Raw genomic sequence first — 22,147 nt, 5'->3', positions numbered from 1 at the left:
AGGGAAAATTCTCTAGGATATATTGTTATGTAAAACCAGTGCAGGGCAAAAAAAAGTGTGAATAGTATGCTACCTTGTATGTAGAAAAGGGAGGAGATTGAGTACATATTCAATCTCAATCTGCATAAACAAACCCAGGAAAGATAGGCAAGAAATATTAAAGTGGTTACAAGATAGACAGGGAAAGGCATGGAGGGTGGGAGGATGGGGAATAGGATGGAACAAGATTTTTCAATGTACCTTTTAAAAGTAATTTGCTTTTTGGACCACGTAAATATATGTTTTTAAATTTTTTTTCGGTACGCGGGCCCCTCACTGCTGCGGCCTCTCCTGCTGCGGAGCACAGGCTCCGGACGCGCAGGCTCAGCGGCCATGGCTCACAGGCCCAGCCGCTCCGGGGCACAAACCCGTGTCCCCTGCATCAGCAGGCGGACTCTCAACCACTGCGCCACCAGGGAAGCCCCAATATATATTTTTTTAATTCAAGGGATTCATAATTGCCTCAAAGTCCTTATTATTCACTTGATGGTCAAAACATTTTGCTTTTCAGAGCCTATCATAAACCTCGTTACTTTTCTCTTCTTTAACTCTAACAGGCAGATCCTTATTTGTCAGTGGCTTTGTATTAAGCTGTTCTCTAACATGACATTCATAGACTTCATGAAAGTCTGCATCTTTTGCAAGATTTTTGCCATTTTACTTTGCGATCTCTTTGCATTGTATTATGAGATGTTTTCAGCATCAGGTATTGCTGCAGTGGGAATGCTAGAACCCAAATATGGAGCATGTCTTCTGGTGGTTATTCATTTTGTAAGTGGCCAGTTAAGCAGCGAGCATTTTCATTTTATATTTGTAAAGTTACAGAGACGTTAATTTCCCTATGTGACTGTATAAATTTGGATAATAAGTGGGCAAAATTTTTAAATATACTTGGATCTATTTCAGTATTTATTATTCTGTTTTTTCTTAAAAAATTCCTTTAATTATTATACCTTAAATCTAGTAGTAATATTATAGTTTAATATATCTAGTAGGTATGTCTCTATGATTAATTAGTCTTCAACTTACAAAATATTTCACGATTCCTATCACATTGCATTTTTTTCTAGTCAGGTTTACTGAGGTACACTTTACATACAGTAAAATTCCTTTTTAGGTATTGAGTTCTATGAGTTTTGAAAAACAAAAACAGTTGTGTAACTACCACAACAATGAAGATTTCAAATATTTACATCACCCAAAAAAGTTCCCTCATGCCCCTTGGTGATCAATGACCCAACCCCACCCTCAGACGCTGCTAATTACGGGTCTGATTTCTGTCCCCACAGTATTGTGTTTGGCAAAAGTTTTATAAGTGTAACCATACAGTGTATAGTCTTTGTGTCCAACTTATTTCATTTAGCATACTGCCTTTGAGATTCATCCATGTTGTGGGGTGTATTGGTACATCATTTCTTTTGTTGCTGAGTAGTATTCCATTGTATGGCTATACCACAGTTTGTTTATCCATTCATCAGTTGATAGACATTAGGATCAATTTCAGTCTGGGGCAATTATGAATAAAGCTACTATAAAAGACACCTGTGTATGAACATATGTTTTCATTTCTCTTGGATAAATACCTAGAAGTGGGATTGCTGGGTTGTATGGGAAACGTATCTATAACATTATAAAATTTCTTATAAATAGCTACCAAACTGTTTTCTAAAGGACCTGCACCATTTCGTATTTCCAACAACAATGAATGGGAATTCCAGTTGCTCCTCATCCTTGCCACTTGGTAATATCAATTTATTTAATTTTCATCATTTTAATAGGTATAGTAGTGTCTGATTGTGGTTTGCATTTCCTTAATGGCTAATGATGTTGAGCATTGTTTTACATATTTATCTGTCATTCATATTTCTTCTCTGGTAAAGTGCTTATTCAAATCTTTTGCCCATTTATTATTGAGTTGTAAGTTATTTAAATATTCTGCATACAAGGCATGTGTTTTACAAATATTTTCTCCCAGTCTGTAGCTTTTCTTTTCAATTTCTTAACAGTATGATAGTGTCATTTGAAGAGTAGTTTTTAATTTTGATGAAGTCTAATATATAAGCATTTTTATAATTCATATTTTTGTTTCTTAAGAAACCTTTGCCTAACTCAAGGTCACATAAATTTTCTCCTATGTTTTCTTCTAGAAGTTTTATAGTTTTAAGTTTATAGTTTTATATATATATATATGATCTATTTGAAATAACTTTTATATTTTGTGTGAAGTACCAGTCAAGGTTCTTTTTTTAAATTTACAAGTGGATATCCAATTGCACTATTTGTTGCAAAGATTAGCTTTTCTCCATTGAACTGTCTTTGCAGGTTTATTGAAGATCAACTGACCGTACAGGTGCAGGTCTATTCTATTCTATTGATTAATATGTCTACTGTTCTTTCACCAGTATTGCAGTCTTGATTACTATAGGTTTTACAGTAAGTATTAAAATCAAGAAGCATAAGTTCTCAAACTTTGTTCTTTCCTAAAAAACATTTTGGCTATTATAGGGCTTTTCTTTTCTATGTATATTTAAGAAATAGCTTGGCATTTTCCACAAAAAAGCCTTCTAGGATTTTTATCTGGGTTGTGCTGGGTCTATAGATCAATCTGGGGAGAAATGACATCTTAACAATAATGAGACTTTGAATGAATTGGTACTACATATTTCTCAATTTATTTAGGAACATTTTAATTCTTGAATAAGGAATTTGAGAAAGATTTTATCAGGTGCCAAAAAAAGTTATTGGATGTTTGGTTGAAATTGCATTAAATATACTTTTATAAATCATGAAAAGCATATCTCCTCTTTTCCAATGACTATAATTTTCATTATGTTTCCTGTGTAGAATTATCAAAGTATCATTTAATGGATATTCAAACAAAAATATTTATTATTTTAGTATTTCCAAAACTCATGAATCGTATAATACACTCTTGGCAAAATGACTTCTACTGTGAAGTAACTTGGGAAATATCACATACAATATGCAGCCGCCAGATTCAGATTTGCATTGCTCATTGGCTTTACTTGGTCATTGGGTATTATAAATATTCTAATATTATTTATTTTGATTTTATGTTATTTTATTCTACATTTTAAAATCGACTTTCGTAAAATATTGATTTGTACCCTTTTCTTGTTATCATTTTTCTTAACAGGATGGTTATGCTTGCCAGATAAAATAATTTACAAAGCCTTCCCTGTATTTCCATAGTCTGGGAAAATATAAATTGTATAATAAACTATTCTCTCAGGTATTTAATATGATTTGGCACACACACATATAACGTGACACTTGTTATCAAGAGTAATAACAATGGTTTTCTTCAACATTCATTGCATTTTTTTCATATTTTCATTGCATTTGAAACTTTTAAAAATATTTTCTGCTATTCAAGTATTTTTGAAAAGTAAATATAACTGGTGGGATTAAGTGTAAAATGGTATAGGTGAGACTGATTACATAGAGAAATCCTTGATTTTTGACATTAGCCACTCTGTTGTTCAAGTTTCTAATGCTGAATCCAAATCCCTTGAAAATCTAGCACACTGAAATAAGTGGGCCATCAATTGGAGGGGCTGCTAGAGAGTATGTAAATACGAAGAGATGTATATATTCAGAACAATCAGACTTAGAGCTTGACAGACTACAGAGCGCAATGAAAAGGTGATACTCACATCCGAGTTAAAGCGAAGCTGACAGACATTACAAGAAATAACTTGTTTCTTCTTTGGGGGAATGGACACTCCAAATGTGTGGTTAATGACTGCTTTTTGCACAGGATCCATCTAAAGAGCAAATGATAAAATAGTCAATTTATAACTTCAAAGGATAGATGATAGTGTGCGCAAGTAAAAGTAACTGTATTATTCCTTAACGTTTTAACTTTTAGTTCCCAAACAAGGATAATAAAGACTCTCATTCGATAGTAATGTACTTATTTCCAGGAATTAAAAATAGAAACAAAAAAATTGGTTTGAAATCGTAACACAAAAAAATCACAGGAGAATCACCACATTTCAAGAAATCTTATATCTATATAAGAAACCTTGAAAAACCTTAAAAGAATCATAGAACAAGAAAACTTAAGATCTAAAGATCAGGGTTAAAATTAACTTGTTAATGTTTTCCCTATGTGAGGTAATAAACTTAAGATGGTCTGAAACGATTTCAATGACAACTGTTACAGATGTATTTAAGTTTCTTAGTTTTTTATTTGAGGCAAAGTCATAAATGACAGGCTTTATCACAACACAGAAAACGTTGACCTTTATTTTAAAATAATTTATTATTGTTCATGTACTCTAGATATTCATTCTACTGGAAATGCATGTCACTCAAATGCCTATAACAGATTGGTTAATATGCAACCCCTGCTTAAATATTGATCAAGTAAAGTTTTGACTTATAACCTGTGACTTTCTCTCTTTGGTTTGAATTTACCATAAACAGTCAGAGAAATATACAGAGATACCATAGAAAAAGTATGCCACAAAGCCATGAAAGTATTTGGAAAATGAAAGAACACTATCTGCAGAGCCTATAAAAAGAGAGACACAGCAGTGATTCTCTTGTGTACTCCAGATAATAATCTCCAGCATTAATGTCAGACAACTGGCAGTTCAAAAAACAATGACGAACAAAGCATAACTTATAAACAGATGTAACATGAACAAGGACAGATCCATTGACACCATTGTCTAGGAAATCTCCAGAGGTTAGAATTTAGGACTGGATTAGTTGATGATATTTGGTAGAGAGGGGAAATGAATACTACCCCTGATGAGGCGTATGAATCAACAAAGTGCAAAATCAGCAGTTAGAAGAACTTAAATACATTAGAAAAGAGGGTGGATTACAGAATTATTGAACAGTAAAGTAGCCTCTTTCTTTTGCTACAAGTTTAAGTGAGATGACAGGACAGTGTATTCCCACTATAAAGAAAAGTTATGTGGTTTGGAACGCTTAAAAAAGTCAAAGAGGGGAGTTTTCTGGAGTGATAGAACTATTTTATATCTTGACTGTAGTGGTGGTTACACAAACTTATACATGTGATGAAATTCAAAGAACTATGCACATTCCCAAAAAGCCAATTTTATGTATGATAACTTAAGAAGTGAAAAAGAAAAAACTGTTAAGAGTATTATGTTTAACTACTTTGGGATTGACATATATACACTACTATGTATAAAATACATAACTAATGAGAACCTACTGTATAGCACAGGGAACTCTATTCAGTGTTCCGTGGTGACTTACATAGGAAGGAAATCCAAAAAAGAGGGGATATATGTATACATATAGCTGATTCACTTTGCTGTACAGCAGAAACTAACCCAACATTATAAAGCAACTAAACTCTAAGAAAAATTTTTTAAAACTTTAACCACTAAATGTAAAATATTATTACTAGAAAATCTGGGGATTTGTTTTGCTCAAGGTTGTAATTGATTGTATTAAATTTTATTAAATGAGAATTTTTTAAAAAACCCTCTATGGGCAAAGAAAATCTCAAAAGATCAGAAAATAAAACCTTAGTTCACTTTCTTACTAACAAGTGCATACACTTAAAGTCTCATCCATTTGCAAAACATGAACCTGTACTTTCTGATCTACTAGAGATGGCAAATCAGTTTGGACAGGCTTAAAAATAAAATAGCCTAACTATATTGGCAGGATGGAAAAACTACACTGTTTTGCAAAGTTAAAAAAATAAGAGCATTTTATTGAGATATTTTCTGTTCTCAGGCTCTAAAAAAATACATCTAGTGATGTGTGAACTATATAAGATAAAAGTATATGAATATTTCCTAATCATATTTTCTGCATGCCACTTTTATTATTTTTGCCGTATCTATATACTATTGTATATGTTATTATTCACTTAACATTTTTTCTTTAAAGCAAATTAAAATAGACTTTTAAAAAACAGCAGCAATATGCATGAAAACATAGTTTTAATGTATATCCTTTCCTATTACTCATTTCAAAAGTATATTGAAAGTTACCATTAAAAATTAAAACTTCCATCATCTAAAATAAATGCACTATCCTAGTTATTCCCATACTGCAATATGGAAACATAGACAAAAATACATCTATAAAAATTTAGCTCCAAATTTTTAGTAAACAAAGATATCTGTTGAGAGCTCCAACACAACCCTTGGATATAAACATTCTCTTTACATTTTTGAAATTGTTAGCTGCCTACATAACTTTTCAAGTAACCCCTGATACAAATTTGTCTACTCAAATCTCACATTTGTACCCTACCAGCCTGAAAATACTGTTTATGTTCCCCAAGGCTGAGCATTCTCTTCCTGAAAGGTGAGTTGTGGCTGAGCACCCCCAATACTAAGGCAGGCAAGTTCCCAGCCATCTGCTCCATGAAAAGCAAACTAAGGAGGTTCCTTCAAGAAACTCTTGACTAGAATCGACTTCTCTACTTTACACATATAATCCTACTTGTCCTCATAAAACACAGTCCTTTTACCCCCTTCCTTGTCACCTGTCATTAACTCCTGCTGCCTTTACATCCTTTGAATGACTTACCACTAATCATATGAAAATTTTATCTTCCATGTTTCTCACTTGGAACAAATTTTTCTATTTTCCACTTGACTCTCTATTTTGTTATAGGTATTTCAAGAAAAGGTCTACTTTTTTCTAAATCTTGTTTATCTTTCTCTGTTTATCATAGAATTATATAATTATACTTCTTATTCAAATGTCACTTGGGAGGACATGATTTAGTTGAAAGAAGACTTTAAATGGTATAAGAAAGAACGTTCCATTGGCCAATTCATCTGATATCTTGAAACAGACACTGCCCAGCTGATGTTTTGAGTATATGCCATCTGATGCAGTAACTACAAATACCTGGGTCATTTCAGTGGGGTCCATAATTAGCAATAACATAGAAAAGGCTTTCAGATCTTTCTCTTTTTTAAAAGTATAAAGTAGTAAAATCCTGAATTTTTTTCTTGTAGCATTCCTACAATGCTCTAAAAATTAGATAAAAATAATAAATATGATGTTAATTTATATTAACTTAAATTTTTTTCTCCACTAATGCAAAATCAGTTTTCTCTAATCATAATGAGATATGTATAACTAAATCAATGGCAAGTCTTTTATTCAATCACCAATTTTCAGGGTGAATAAAACAATCAAGATGAATAAAAACATTCTCATAAACCCTAAAATGGGATAAATATATGTGATTCAATTTAGTATAGTCAAAACTATATATCTATACCATAATGATTTCATATGTAGAGTACTCAGCCACATTATTGGAGGTACTACAGTTATACAACAAACTCTTGAAGTTTTAAGGATTTTAATAAAGATGTTTGAAGTGTTTTTAAACATCTTTATTAAAATGTTTATATCACTTTTAAATAAACAATTGCCTTGTTAAATACTCAGATTAGGTCATACTAGTTCACACTGCACAAGAAAGCTGTCTGTGGATTGAGAAGATTGTTTCACTGGTAAACAATGCTAAAAAAAGCTTTTCTTTAAGGAAAAAAACCCCTACCACATAGCTCTAGCTACCAGTATTCCTTACCTGGCAGAATTTATTGGTCCCAAATAAGCCTCTTCTTTTCTAAAAAAGTAAAAGTCAGAAGTAGTCATCTGGAATTTGGAGGCTAGCAAGCACATTCACACAAAATTTTTAAAAATCCATTTTCTTTGCTCATCTCTGATTAAAAAGCCTGAAATGCTTACTAACTAAAAAGCAGCAAGAGTTAACACTTTCCACTTTTGCTAATGAAAGTCATGTAGAAATGAAAAACAAAACCTATTAGTGCAATTAACTGGTAGGTAATAAAAATGAAAGATGGGGTTGTGGCTTTTACCAGGAATTGAGGAGATGATTGCAGGCTACGTATGGACAAATTAACTATTCTATTACAGTACTTATAAAAGGAATTAATGAAGGTGGCCTTATCACACCATCTATTATATTTTCAATATCAAAATAAGAACAAACAGATATCTTGATGTATTCACCAAGTTTATGGAACTACAAATCTGTGTGAGTGCTTTTTAAAAGATCTACTTTCACTGAGTATTCCAAAAAGTAATTTATATCCGCACAGAGTAAGCAATCATATAAAAACACATGCAGTTGCAAATAAAACCTAGCCACAGGGAAAGGAAACGCAGTGCAGCACTTCACTAAGGTCAGGATGACGACTATGGGCGGGTAGGGAATCTAAGGTAGGGACGACATGATCAAATGATAGTACTAGATGACATTTATATTTGAGATAACTTTCCTAGATGGAATTTTAGGCAAAGAAAATAAAATTACAAACCTTTCTCAATAATTTTCAAGGGGATGAAGTTCGAATTGTATTCTTGTAAGAGTCTTACAATGACTTCACTACCCATCCAGTGGGGCTGGGTGTGGGAGTAAACCAAGCACCACTCAATTAAAAAGCAAAAAAGACTGCTCAAGAATGATACAAGTCTTTCTTATATGTGGCTGGGTATCCATAATATTCTTAAAGATGAGGACATTTCATCTTAAGCTTAGCTATCTGCTTTAACCAACATTCTAAAAAGCATTTGGTCACCACTTATACAATACAGTAGGCAATACTAGCTTTTCTACTAAACAGAAGTAGAAACCAGGTTTTTGACTTTAAAAAATTAAAGATCAATCATGCAACAAACATTTCTGGAGGCCTAATACGTTTCAGACATTGTCCCAGATTAGATGGGGTAGGATGAGTCAAACACAAGAAAGGACATTATTGTAAACGCTAAAAAGTGAAAAAGGATGGCGATTAAGCAAAACACTGAGGCACGAGAAAGCACATAAAGGTCTGTCCCCTCTTGCCCCACCCCTACTTTAGACTTTCCCCTCCTTTTCTGATTTTCTCACAATTCAAGCATCCAGGATCCTCCCTTTAACAGTGACATCAATGTGTTATCCTCCTGGGGTATTTGCCTTTTAATTCCTTTCTCTAGCTGTGTAATTATAATAATAAACATCTTAATAACAGCAGCTTAGATTTCGAGCTCTCACCACGTGCCAGGAACTATACTAAGGGATTATCTAGTGTACTCTCCACCATCACATGAGGCAGATACCATTTTTATCCTCCTTTTACAAATGAGGAATCCGAGGCTTTGAGAGGTTTAATAACTTCTCACCCTCAAGTTCGTAGGTCTGAAGCCAGGAGTCAAACTCAGGCGAGAGTCTCTCCCCCAACTCTTCCCTGCTAACAGACCACCAAGCAGGGATGCTGGGTATCATGTGTGGCACTGCTGTAGAGTGTGAGAAATGGGAAGAAAGGAGGAGTGTTCCTAGAATTTCTGCAGCCTGGAGGGCAGCTGTCTAGTCAAGCTACACATAAGGCCTATTGGTGGCTTTTTTTTTTTAATGTATTTTTTTTCTATTTCTTTTTTAATTTATTTACTTTTGGCTGCGTTGGGTCTTCGTTGCTGCACCTGGGCTTTCTCTAGTTGCAGTGAGCGGGGGCTACTCTTCATTGCAGTGCGCAGGCTTCTCATTGCGGTGGCTTCTCTTGTTGCGAAGCACAGGCTCTAGGCACATGGGCTTCAGTAGTTGTGGCACGTGGGCTCAGTAGTTGTGGCACACGGGCTCTAGAGCGCAGGCTCAGTAGTTGTGGTGCACGGGCTTAGTTGCTCTGCAGCATGTGGGATCTTCCTGGGCCAGGGATTGAACCCGTGCCCCTGCATTGGCAGGTGGATTCTCAACCACTGTGCCACCAGGGAAGCCCCTACTTGGTGTTTAAGTAAAAGTTTCCTGGAGAAGTGAGTCTCAGTTTTTCTCTTTCTGACCAATTTATGCCCTTCTTAAGATAAGCCCATTTCTTCTTGGGTTACTTCAGGAAAGCCATAAATAAAAATTGGGGCTGCCCTGTCCTCCTTCCCTGTTGTAACTGTTGGGCTAGCACACAGAAAAAAAAGAAAGTTCCCGGAATACTTAGAGATTACACGTAGCAGGTGATGGTAATCATTTGCACCTGTCCTTGATTTCTGCAAAGCAGATCTCAGCTACTAAATCCTTGTGACTTAGGGCTGTCTGGAAGTTTGGCAAAGCATCAGTTTTTTAAACTGCAATATTGTAAAATTACAGTAGTACAAAAAGAATGACTATTTTTTCATCCCTTCCTTTTTCATTGTTGGACTTATGGAAAAGAGTGAGACAATAGGGTCTCATTAGAACTTCAAATATTCATGAAGTGACACTTTTAAAAGTGATAGCTTATATCACTGAAGAGCAATACTTCTCTGAAGTTACTTCAAAAAAGGTTTTGCCTTTTATATTTAAATGCTCTGACCACATACCTTTATTATTACTGTTTTACTTGTTTCAAATCCTTGAAAACTTAAATAGAAACAAAGCAGACACAACTGTTGCAAGACAAATTCCTTTTCTCAAAGAACAGGAAATACAAACAACTGCATATTGCTGGCAATGTTAGTTCAACCACACAACTCTGTACTGTTTTGGATTTCAAATCAGAAGTCTCAATAAAAATAAACCACATGAAACGTTACACTGGAGCTGCATGCTACTGTGAGACCTGCCTTTTTGCATCTGCAATATGTAAAAGTTGAGATTTGCCATCCTGCCACTGCTTTTCCTACCCAGAGCATCCTGACAGGGGTCCACCAGAATGCTATAACTGTCACTGAAAGGAAGACAAGTGACATGCCACGTTCTCCAAAGACTGTTGATTCAATCAAGTGCCATATTTAGCTCTTTGCTAAAACCACACATTGGCTGTGACTTGGAAAGAAAATCAGCTGTGCCCCTGTACCGGCAGGGATACCATTACTCCACCAGAAAGTTAACCAGAAATGGCATAAAGGCTAAAATAACATGCACTTAAGAAAATAATAGGTCACATTGATCTAAGTCTCAGATCCAATAAAGCTATTATTATATTATTACTACTACTATTTTATCAAAATGTTGTAGACCTTTACATATTTTGAGACTGGTTCACAATCAGAAGGATCTGATTGCTGCAGAAACTAAGTGGGATCCCGGGATCCCTTTCCAGAGCCTCCTTCATACTGGTCAAAAATCCCTGTAGAGGGCTTCCCTGGTGGCGCAGTGGTTGAGAGTCCACCTGCCGATGCAGGGGACACGGGTTCATGCCCCGGTCCGGCTGGGCTCGTGAGCCATGGCCGCTGAGCCTGCGCGTCCGGAGCCTGTGCTCCACAACGGGAGAGGCCACAGCAGGGAGAGGCCTGCATACCGCAAAACAAACAAAAAATCCCTGTAGAAAATATAAGTGCAGTCTGCCCAGAGATTTGAAGCAACCAAACAGAGTAGAGCATAGATTAGAATTTCATTTTCTTCTTTTCTTTCCTTTCTTTTTTTCCTTTAAAATGAATTTAGAAAGTTTGATACCTTTCACTCAAATTCCATATTGCCAGGCCTTCTTTGAAAAGCTCTGAGATTCATCAAATAAGCGTTATATATTCCACTGACAAAAAGAATGACTAGAATAAGGAAAAAACACCCTGGGATCTATTTTGAAGATCTATTTTGAAAGGAAACTAAAGTGCATTTTCCAGTAGTTTTTTTGGGAGAAATTCCACCTTGGTTTCATTTCTAGAAGAATAAAAAAGAAACATATACAGAATGTTAGAGATGTGTGTTTCTGCCATAAAGTAATGTCTTCTTTCTAGAGCACTCTGATAATAAAAAGTGCAACCTTTTTAGAGATTATTTCATATCAACTTAGACAGTTCTGTCCTTGGGAATTTTTGCTCCTTTCCAACACATCACACTTCTATAAATGTATAATTTTCAATTTGCACAAACACTGTATTCTATTGAAAATTGATTCATTTAACAATAGTTTATTAAATGGTTATCATGCACTGTTTTAGGAGCTGGACATACAGTAGAGAACAAGCCTTCAAAAATACAACATTCTACTTGGGGAGACCTATATAGGTATCCCCTGCTTTTTGAAAGTCTGCTTTACGCCACTTGGTTTTATGAAAGACCTACATTAGTACCTGTTTTCACTATCTGAAAGAAATCCCAAGAGAATTTTTGCTTTTATGAAAAAAGTTGAAAAATGAAAATAGCATTCAGCATTTCTTTTGTGCGAACCTTTATAGAGGCAGTGCGCATCTCAAGCAGTGACAGTGGCACCACCAAGCTCCTTCCCGGGAAACTACACTGAGCATCTCAGGATCAAGCCGCCATAGCTTTGAACTGTGTGTGTGAGCATCTATTCTTTATCTGGATTTATTTTGTGCATCCATTAGCAAGACGTATCCTAAACTAATTGCTTCTTCACTTCACAACATTTCTACTTAGGAAAAATGTCATAGGAATTCTCCATTTTGGGATAGTGGGGGAAACCTGTATATCTAAAGTTATAAATAAGGTATTTTCAGAGTGTTTTAAGTACTATGAAAAAAATAAAACAGGAGAATGGGAAAGAAACACAATTTTATCATGGACAATTCCTAAAAACATTTTCCTTGTCTTGATACAACTTTGATTCTGATACTTTCACATGTAAAACCATACTAAGTATGTAAAGATAAGGACATTATCCTATGATTTAGATAGTTGATACAGAATTCGGAATCATATCAATGGTAAAAACTGTAAAGGGCATGCTCTTTGGCTTTCAAAGCCATCTATGAGATCTCCACAGAGGATTTTCTTCAACTACCACGTCCCAAGACAACAACTGGGACACCACTCACAGCCACCACTATCATCACGTCTTTAAAGAGAAAGGGAAACTAAAGTGATCTGTTTTTGGAAGTTCTCTAAGGATGAGTGCTTAGCGCTAGATGCATCTTACCTGGAGACCTTCCTAGTGGGTTTCTGGTACAATGTGGTTGGCCTGGTAGTTTTTAGTGAATAACCAAAATACTCATGAGTTACTTCTCTGTTTTTTAAATAAGTACATATTTTGGCTAAGCTCTAGCAGTTTTTTGTGAAGATATCATATGAAAATAATGTTTTTCACTTTTAACACTTTTACAACTTTAAAGAGTTACCAAATGGTACAAGCAAAGAAGCTGAAAGGAAAGCAGGGGGTGGTTTCACCATCCCCCCCCCCTTTAGTGGAAAACCAGCTTAACACTTTGATGGATAATTTTTAAATTGTTCTAAGTAGAAGGAATAAATTTTAAGTTCTTTTTCAGACAGTAGTTATTTTGTTAACGGGAGATGCCCTAAGATTAGACCCGCACACCTTACTGAAGCCGAATGTCTAACTCTGACAGTAGATCCTTGTATGTAATCATATGGTCAGTGCAAATGTAAAATGTTCCATTTTCCTGGCTGGCTCTACATGCCTGGTGATTTTCCATGCTGCCAGGGATCAAGAGTGATGTAGCAAAGCTGTAGTTATGCCGCTGGGTAATTTAAGAAGCCACATCAAAGAGCATTTCAAAAAGTTCAGTTTAACAAATAAGACTTTCAGCTTACGTCTGCAATGGGTATGAGACTTAACTGAAGGTTCACTCATACCGTACTACACGGACACACACATACCCAGCAACATTTTGGGTGTTGATATTCCTATTGAAACATTAGATGAGAAAACTTAAGAATTGAAATTCAGTGGCATATGTAACCATATTCAGGTTAAAAATGTATTTTGGAAGGTCTAATTGGTTAATATGATGTATTAAGGGAGCCCAGCCTATGCTCAATTCCAATTCAGGTGCTCATTTCAATGTAGGGAAAAGGCATTAAGGTATGAGCTAAACTATACCTCCTAAGGAAATCCAGTCCTTTTCTTTCTTTGTTTTCATTCTTGAACAAGAAATGCTTAGATATGACTGGAAACCATGAGGAAAGAGAGGTGTTTTTCCATCAGGACACAAAGAAAGTTCTTGAAAGGATTTTCATTTTATGTTTACTATTTGATGTTCCTATAACTAATTTTTGGCCAATGCATGCATACAGATTTGAAAGATCAGTAACAACTGTCAAACGCAAGGTAACAAAAAGTTTCTATAAAATTATTAGATGCACTTTTGAGAGAATATGAGAAAAGTTACAAAATTTTTAAGAAAGATGAAAAACTACCTGGAAGAGAATTAATAAGAATTTAGCTCTATTCTGAATTTTAATAGCATAGAAGAAGAAATGAAATGATGACAAATACTATTAATATTTTTTTTCTGTGGAAGAGTTACTACCTTCAAAGTATTTATACTTTATATTTCTCAATGAGGTATATTCATATTTCAAAAATACAAAGAGCCCAAGGCGTACATAGGTGACAATAAACTCTCTCATCCAAAGAAAAACACTATTTAGAGTGATGAGAACAGGAACTGGATTCACCAAGAGAATCTAAAATAAATGAGTCAGGTGTTACCTATGTTTTATTTAGTATTTTGTTACCTCAGGGTGAAATAAAACAAGAAATAAACCATTTCAGGAATATGGACTGAAGTATAGGTTTTCAATAGATGCACAAAATACTAAACAAGATAGAGATTCATTTGAGGATAGCTTATGAGAACTGATTCTTCTACAGGACATTGAAAGAAGACACACATCCTGAGGTTTGGAAGGATAGGCTAGTGTCTTATATAGAACACCGTCACCTACTTCTTGGCCTTTCCTGTTTTTCTTTTTAAAATAGTGGCTTGAAAACAACCCCCAAACTTGGTTCCAGGATTAAATTTCCATAACAAAATTCAGAGCCAGAGATAAGTTTGAGAAATATCTTTTTAAAAAACTAGAACTTGGGCTTCCCTGGTGGCGCAGTGGTTGAGAGTCTGCCTGCCGATGCAGGGGAGTGGGTTCGTGCCCCGGTCCGGGAAGATCCCATATGCCGCGGAGCGGCTGGGCCCCTGAGCCATGGCCGCTGAGCCTGCGCGTCCGTAGCCTGTGCTGCGCAACGGGAGAGGCCACAACAGTGAGAGGCTCGCGTACCGCAAAAAAAAAGTAAAAGAAAACTAGAACTTTTTGTTCTTTAGGAGGAGAAAAAGGCATACAAATAACCAAAGACTACTTGCTGATGCTTATGAATGTAGCTTTTAAAAATTATTGGTGCTAAGTCTCCAAATCTAAGTAGTGATAAATTTTCCTATTTTCTGGAAAATGGGCTAAAAAAAAATGTCACAAGGGCTTTCTAAGAGACTAGAGAAGTAATGAGCTTTCTTGATTTAAAAATCAATACACCTGCTGAACAGCCAAATGCATTAACTGACATCCTTTCAAAACCATTCTGTCAAAGCTAAGTTTGAAAGGCTGTTCAGTAACTAATCAGATATATCCTGATGCTGAGGCAAAACAGGTCCGTGACACAAATTAAAAAGGCTTAAGATGAAAAGAAAACCCCACTAGGCAGGAAGAATTGCAAAATTGGAAAACTGGACCTGTTTGGATATATTCTTCATGCTGTAAAGCAAAGTAGAAATGAAGTGTTTTTTCCCCAGAGGACAACACATTCCTTAGTCTTGCACTCAGAAGAAACCTGACAGGTGAGGACTAAAAGGCTCAATGCAAGGCGGCAAATCTGGAATGCTCCAATACTAAGCATTGTGGGCTCTCCCATGCCACACTCTCATGACACAGCGGTACAATGTCAGAGATCGTCTACATTTTCAAACTGTTTTTTATTTGTTTTGAGTTTTAGAATCTTCCCCCCACCGCTCTACCCCCAAACAGAATCCTAACTGGAAATTCAATATAATAAAATGCTGAAAACAGGTCTGGTTAAAGCACGTAGGTAAGGTCTGAGTCTCACCAGCCTGATTTTAGTCCAACTTCCTGATGTGAAAGTGAGAAAAGATATGGAGAATTTTAGTAACCTGCTTGAGCCTCTTCAGCTAAGACCAGAACCCAGATCTCCTGTTATGGTTGCCAGATTGGCAAATAAAAATCTTTTTTTTCAACATAAATGTATCAAATATTACATAGGATATTCTTGTAATAAAACTGATTTGTTGTTTATCTGAAATTCAACTTTAACTGGGCATCTTGCATTTCATCTGTGCCCTTCCCCCATCCCCATTCAAGGATGTCACTGCTCTCCCAACGTTGATTCTACTGGTCCTCCTTTTTCTTGCAGGCTTACCTGTCACACTTAACATTTTAAGTCTTTAATTAGGAATGTGGTCCCTGAGTGGTTTTGCGGACAGGTGATATCAAAACCATTTTATGTTATATATTCACCTTACTATTGCCTTTTTGTATGGATGTATATGTGTATACATATCAACTCTTTTCAGCAAAAAAAACATTTTTGGGGCTTCCCTGGTGGCGCAGTGGTTGAGAGTCCACCTGCCGATGCATAGGATGAGGGTTCGTGCCCCGGTCTGGGAGGATCCCACATGCCACGGAGCGGCTAGGCCCGTGAGCCATGGCCGCTGAGCCTGTGCGTTCGGAGCCTATGCTCCGCAATGGGACAGGCCACAACAGTGAGAGGCCCGCATACCCCCCCCCCACACACAAAAAAACATTTTTGGTTCAACTCTGCATTTTTATTATACAAAATATACCATACTTGTAAAATAAAATAAAGAGCTTTAATAAAGTGCCTTCCTCTGCTCTCTGGGGTGATAACTACTTTACTGAATGAGGCTCTGTTAATAAGGTACAGCTTGACATTTAACATTTATTCATTTGATTTATAATTGTTTTTACGTGATTGCAAGGAGGCTCTAGTTCAAACCAAAAATAGTTTAAACTGAACTGCTTTCCTCTCTTTTGAATTTGTAAGGAAATCTAGTCACTTCTGGGTAAAACTGTTTTATCTACCAAACTCATTTCAAATATACACAAAGCCCTTTCTGTCCCTGTATGTTCTGAGTAAAGCAATATATATGTATGAGAAAAGTGAATATAGCAAATGAAATCATCAAGTTAAAAATGTGCCCAGTTTGCTTATATTTTGGCTATGGATATGGCATTAATATTTCCTAATCAAACAATGGAGAAAAACCTACATGAATCATGTAGCAAGTTGTCACGAAACACAAAATCCCTAGTAATGTTCATGAAGTCTCATGAAGCAAAAATCATTTGTATTTATAATCTACCGACTCCCTTTGAAGACTTTCAGAAACATTTCTGAATTATTCTGTTTTCCATTCTAAAATTCAATCTCAGGATGCTGGTTTCAAAGTCTTCCCAACACTCATTTGAAAATTTTTATTCACCCTTCTCTCTCCCCCAACATCTAACACTTACTAAAATGGGACAAATACTTATATCTAACAGCATGAGAAGTTGATATGTCACTTTATTTAAAGGATAATTAGTTAGAAATCACCAAATTTCTGCCTCACAACAGAACACTATGACAATAGCAATCGTTGGCAGTTATCAAACCACTGAAGTCCGAGTGGCCTCCTGAAGCTGGGGTTGAAAGCTGACCTCTGGAAATCAATCATGTTCTCGGCAGAGAAGAATATTTCAGTGATATGAAAGCTGAAATGGAGACTATAATCTTTTGTGATTACCCTCGAGGCTGAAGCAAATGCAAAAAGGAAAGTCTATGAATTGCTGATAATTTCCTTTGATGACCCATTCCCAGGAAATTCTGATATTACTCTTGCTCTGTAACAAAAATGATGGTTCCCCAGAAGTGCAGCTTCAAAGAACTCCACATCTGGGTGTCATAATGCTTCTTCAGAAGCTACTCACCCATTAAAGGGGCCGGGCCTGTGAGGTGGCAGCTCTCCCTCAGAAGACAATGGAAGGTCTGATTGCACAAGGATTGATGAGCTATGTGCTACAGGCTCTTTCTTAGAAAGTTCTTTTATGAAGGAACTAATTTAAAATGTATCTGTTTTAAATCCTTTTTCCCCCCCACAGAAGTCTAAAGATTGATTATTTCTCTGCTGTTCCTAATAGCTATGGAACTATGAATATCTTGGCTTGTATATTTTAAAAGTTTTACTTAGGCTGATGTTTGTATTCTAATAAAAAATAGTTTTCATACATATGTACATATCGTTAAGGTCTATATAATATTTGGGGATAGACTATAAAACTACTAATGTTTTTTCAGGAAGCATTGAATCTACAGTTAGATGTCACACCAAATTTACAGTTAGGTGTTACTGCACAGGTTAAGTGGTTATTTTCTTGTATGATTGGCAATTTAAGTTCAGAAAAAAAGAAGGAGGTAGGGTGAAGAGAGATCTGTAACTGTCAAAAGTCCGAAGAATTTTTAGAATAGATTTCCCTATCAGTACATGAAGGATAAATTAATATGTTGACTACTTTGAGTTTAAAATATTTTTTTTAATTGCCATTTTAACTAATGTCAGTTTGATTAACAAATAACATGAGAATAAGGTTCTCTGTTTGGAAGGTTCTATGTTTGGAAGTCAACGGTGTTTTGAAAATATAGCAGAACACATCTTTGCGTCTTAGGTGTCAATGACAATGTGTCATTGGTACACAGCTTTCGGGTTCAAAATACCTTTATACATAGCCTTCAAAGTCTAAATATTATTGAAAGTAAACGGAGAAAAAAGGAATGCAAGCAAACCAGTTGTGCTTATTCCCAACCTCCACTCAATATACCCTCTCCCCAACCCTGCTCAAGATTCATTATCCCTCTGCATTGTTTTCAGGCAGTCAGGTGATTCTGATCTTTATGTATGCACTACTATTATCTCATTCAAGGTAACACAAATTGAGCACCTGCTTAGCATCACACAAGACTTCTTTAAACTGACTGTAAATTTCTTAAACTCAAGAACGAGGTCTTAGCTGTAACCTTGGCATCTACCTTGATTAGGATTGCTCTAACGCACAACGCCAGCCCCAGTGATAAACATAACTTGTACTTAAGGTAATTGGTTAGGAAGATGAGATCAAAGAGATAGAAATATTAATAAAGATATTAATATTATTTATAAGAATAGAGCTTTTCTGTTTAGGAATCGTTTCATAAACATAACATAACATAAACATTATATCATTTGAAATTCATGGGTATTTTAAATTATTAAAAGTAGGATGGTGACATGTTATATTGTTTTTTTTCACAGATAATAAATTCTAGAAATTTTCTAAATATTCAGTCATATCCTTAATTCTCCATAAACATAATAAACTCAAATTTTCATGACGTAGTAATATAGACTAGGAAGGTATCACCCTAGTTTTAAAATGAGGAAAGTGGAGCTAAGTGATTTTCTCAAGACCAAAGAAAACGAGTCCAGCTGTAGTCTTCTGACTCTTGTCAAGTGCTCTTCCCCATGTAATGAAGTAGATGGCTCTTCCCTCTTCTCCCTTCCACTCAGGTTCCTGCTTCTGGCATGAAGCAGAGTGCAGGCCAGATAGGACTGTTAGAGGCTTACTTTGGAACAAGTCAAGCAGCCTTATTTCTCAGATCAGAGGGAACGCTCCAAGTGGCTTTTGGGGAGGAAGTTGTGTATAACCGAAGAATGAGTGACTGACTGAATGAGTGAATGCCACCACCCCCTTTAGAAGGTAAGTACTTCAAAAGTTGAAACTTAAGTATATACCATGTGATAGTGGCTATCGGTAATCATTTTAGCATCCAATAGCTTCAGCTTATTTTGGGAAATGGAAATTTTGTGGCTTTGATTATCATGACAATGAACCATTTTACACAGAGACCCAGACTAGTTGTTGTTTTAATTGTTGGAGACTTTCTGTACATTTCTAATTATTTGTAAACCATAAGCCTGTGAAAGGGATCACATATATTTCTTACTACACCTCTCAGATCTTCACTTGGCTCTAGAAACTGTTCATAATAAGAGAAAACAAGTATGAGACTGACAAATCTATCTTCTAAATAGAATATAGTGCAAAGCCTGATATTAGGAGCCACAACTTATTTCTTATTGGGTACTTAAGAAAATATGCCCCACACGAATAACCTGTGAGAAATACACACATTTAAATTCAGGATACAGTAGGGTGGAGACCAGCTCTTGCTTGTCTGATATGTAGCTTTTTTTTCCTTTTCAGTGGCAGAGCTGTCTATTGGAAGAGATGAGAAGACTGGATTATATTCTACAACCTTCTGATCTGCAAAAAGGGTACAACAATGACACACGTAGCCTATTTCATATGTGGATGTGTTGAAAGAATTAATTGTAGTATGTCTTTAAAATATGCTAAAGCCCTCTGATACTAGAATTCCATGAAAATAAGGTATTATTCATATAAATTATGTTCTTTCATATTATTTCAAGCATCAGAACATAAAAAGGAAGGTAAGAAAACCTAAATTGACAGCTAAATCTGTGAAAAAAAGTATTTTTCCAAGAACCCTACTGAGCTCCACAAAGATGTTGAAACTTCACAGATTGCTAAATAGCACTCCAATTCATCTCTAGCACCCTCAATGGCAATTATAAAAATAAAGGAACTGGAATATTCCAAAACATGTTTTTCTCTCCCCAAAAGAGATTTGAGACCTAATTCTGAATACAAGAATCTAGAGGGAGTAAAAAAAAAAATGGTCTGTGCTATTGGATGGGTTCCCAAGCTTTGGTAAAGGTTTCTCAGGGAACACTACCATCAATTAATGTTTATAGAGCAACCAATTTAGAAATACTTTTTCTGGGCTGGAGGGAATGTTTTGTACAATAATATTTTGCCACATTTTATATTTATTAAGCTCTCCTACTTTACCACAGGCATAAAGAGCCTTGGTCACTGAGAGAAGCTAAGAACAAGGTTGTTGTTGGTTTCTTCTTCCTTTAATTAACTGGAGATTTGTTAAGAATAAGATACATTTTTAAAGAAGAGGGCCGACACACACTTTTTCCAAGCTGACGCTACTCTTAAAAAATGCTGACCTGGGACAGCGCCAAGACTGAAGACCTGCCTTGCCAGAATATCTGATGTGGCCTCCAAGTACACATAATCCTTGAAACTCTAGCACTGAAGGTGAGGTCCCAGAGCCATGTGAGGTTACGACTAGGACGATGAAAGGGACACGCAAGAGGACACAGCATGGTGGGACTATGGGTGACTCTTTTCACAGGCTCCTGAAACCTTGTGTTCCCTTACCCCTTAAAGGTCCATCAAAGTCTTAACCTGATGTTTCTTGGCAGCTTTTATCAACTGAATTGACTATTTAATATAAGCAGAATCCTCTGTTATCTTATGGTGAATTATACAAGAGGAAGAAGTAATTTCTGTCAGACAGTGAGCAGCTTCTGCCTTTATTCACTATAACTCCTCCTTAGCACAATGATCGGCACATGTAGACCTTCAGTAAGTGGTTGTGAATGCATTCCTTTTCCTAGACAACCTGAACAAATAATTTCATTAAGGACAGAGAACACATATGACCACATATTATATAAGCATACTTGTGTATATATAAATACCATATCAATAATATCTACATATTCTAAAGGGGTTTCAAGAGTGAGTAAAGGGATATTTGAACACAGTCTTTAGTAGATAAATCTTGAGATTTTTTGAATAAGGCAGGGGACACGAATTAAGCTTAAAAAGGACATATTTGTGGTTTGAAGGGTAGAGGAAGACAATAATACTGAAGATCACTACATCGTTTGTTTTCCTTCCAGTGGTCATGTTTACATACTTTTTCTCTCTGCCATGTTCAATAGTGATGTAAAAATTTCCAGACAGTAATCTATGCTTAAATATCTGTACAAAAATCTTCCACAGTTTTGTAGCACATTTCAAAGAGTTCCTATAACCACTGTTTTTTCTAATCTGGAGAGTGTTGCTGTTGACTTATCTAAATCCAATAATAGGCTGTCATCCTCCCCTCTTTCAGTAAATTTGAGTAACTGTGGAAAGTTTCAACTTGGCATATTTCTTTAGAACATATGAAAGAATATGACCCATTGATATATTTTAAGCATATCATGAAAATAAAATTCGACCATATTCTCTTTTTTATTCGATTGGGACAAATGTGTCATTTCACGTACTGGACATACTACTGTCCTAGGAAATATGGGACATGTAACATTTTATGACAGGAAAGCATTACTAGAGTAAAAAAGAAGACTCAACGGCAAAAATTCACTTTGGATTGTATTAGCAGAGGTAAGGTATTTTATTTAAATAAAATTAAAGAAAAATTTAAACAAAAAAAATAGGTATTTAAATGTTTAAATAAGGACTTCATTAAAT

General features: G+C 35.6%; 1 protein-coding gene across 2 annotated transcripts in view; it reads right to left on the bottom strand.

Annotated features, from left to right (window-relative positions):
- ZNF385B (zinc finger protein 385B) overlaps nucleotides 1-22,147 on the bottom strand; it is a 300,716-nt gene that overhangs the window by 55,579 nt on the left and 222,990 nt on the right. Inside the window, exons 3-4 of one of the 2 annotated variants that reach the window (XM_024766618.1) lie at nucleotides 7,613-7,651; nucleotides 3,717-3,827 (exon numbers count right to left, since the gene is read on the bottom strand). In XM_024766618.1, coding sequence (XP_024622386.1) covers nucleotides 3,717-3,827; nucleotides 7,613-7,651 — 150 coding nt within the window. The remainder of the gene's footprint in view (nucleotides 1-3,716; nucleotides 3,828-7,612; nucleotides 7,652-22,147) is intronic. The other variant, XM_024766608.1, reaches the window with a different exon arrangement.

Source organism: Neophocaena asiaeorientalis, unplaced genomic scaffold (assembly GCF_003031525.2).
Source record: "Neophocaena asiaeorientalis asiaeorientalis breed wild unplaced genomic scaffold, Neophocaena_asiaeorientalis_V1.1 scaffold113, whole genome shotgun sequence".
Taxonomy (NCBI): domain Eukaryota; kingdom Metazoa; phylum Chordata; class Mammalia; order Artiodactyla; family Phocoenidae; genus Neophocaena; species Neophocaena asiaeorientalis.
The sequence above is the reverse complement of the archived record's forward strand: the minus strand, read 5'-3'. Positions and strand labels throughout refer to the sequence as shown.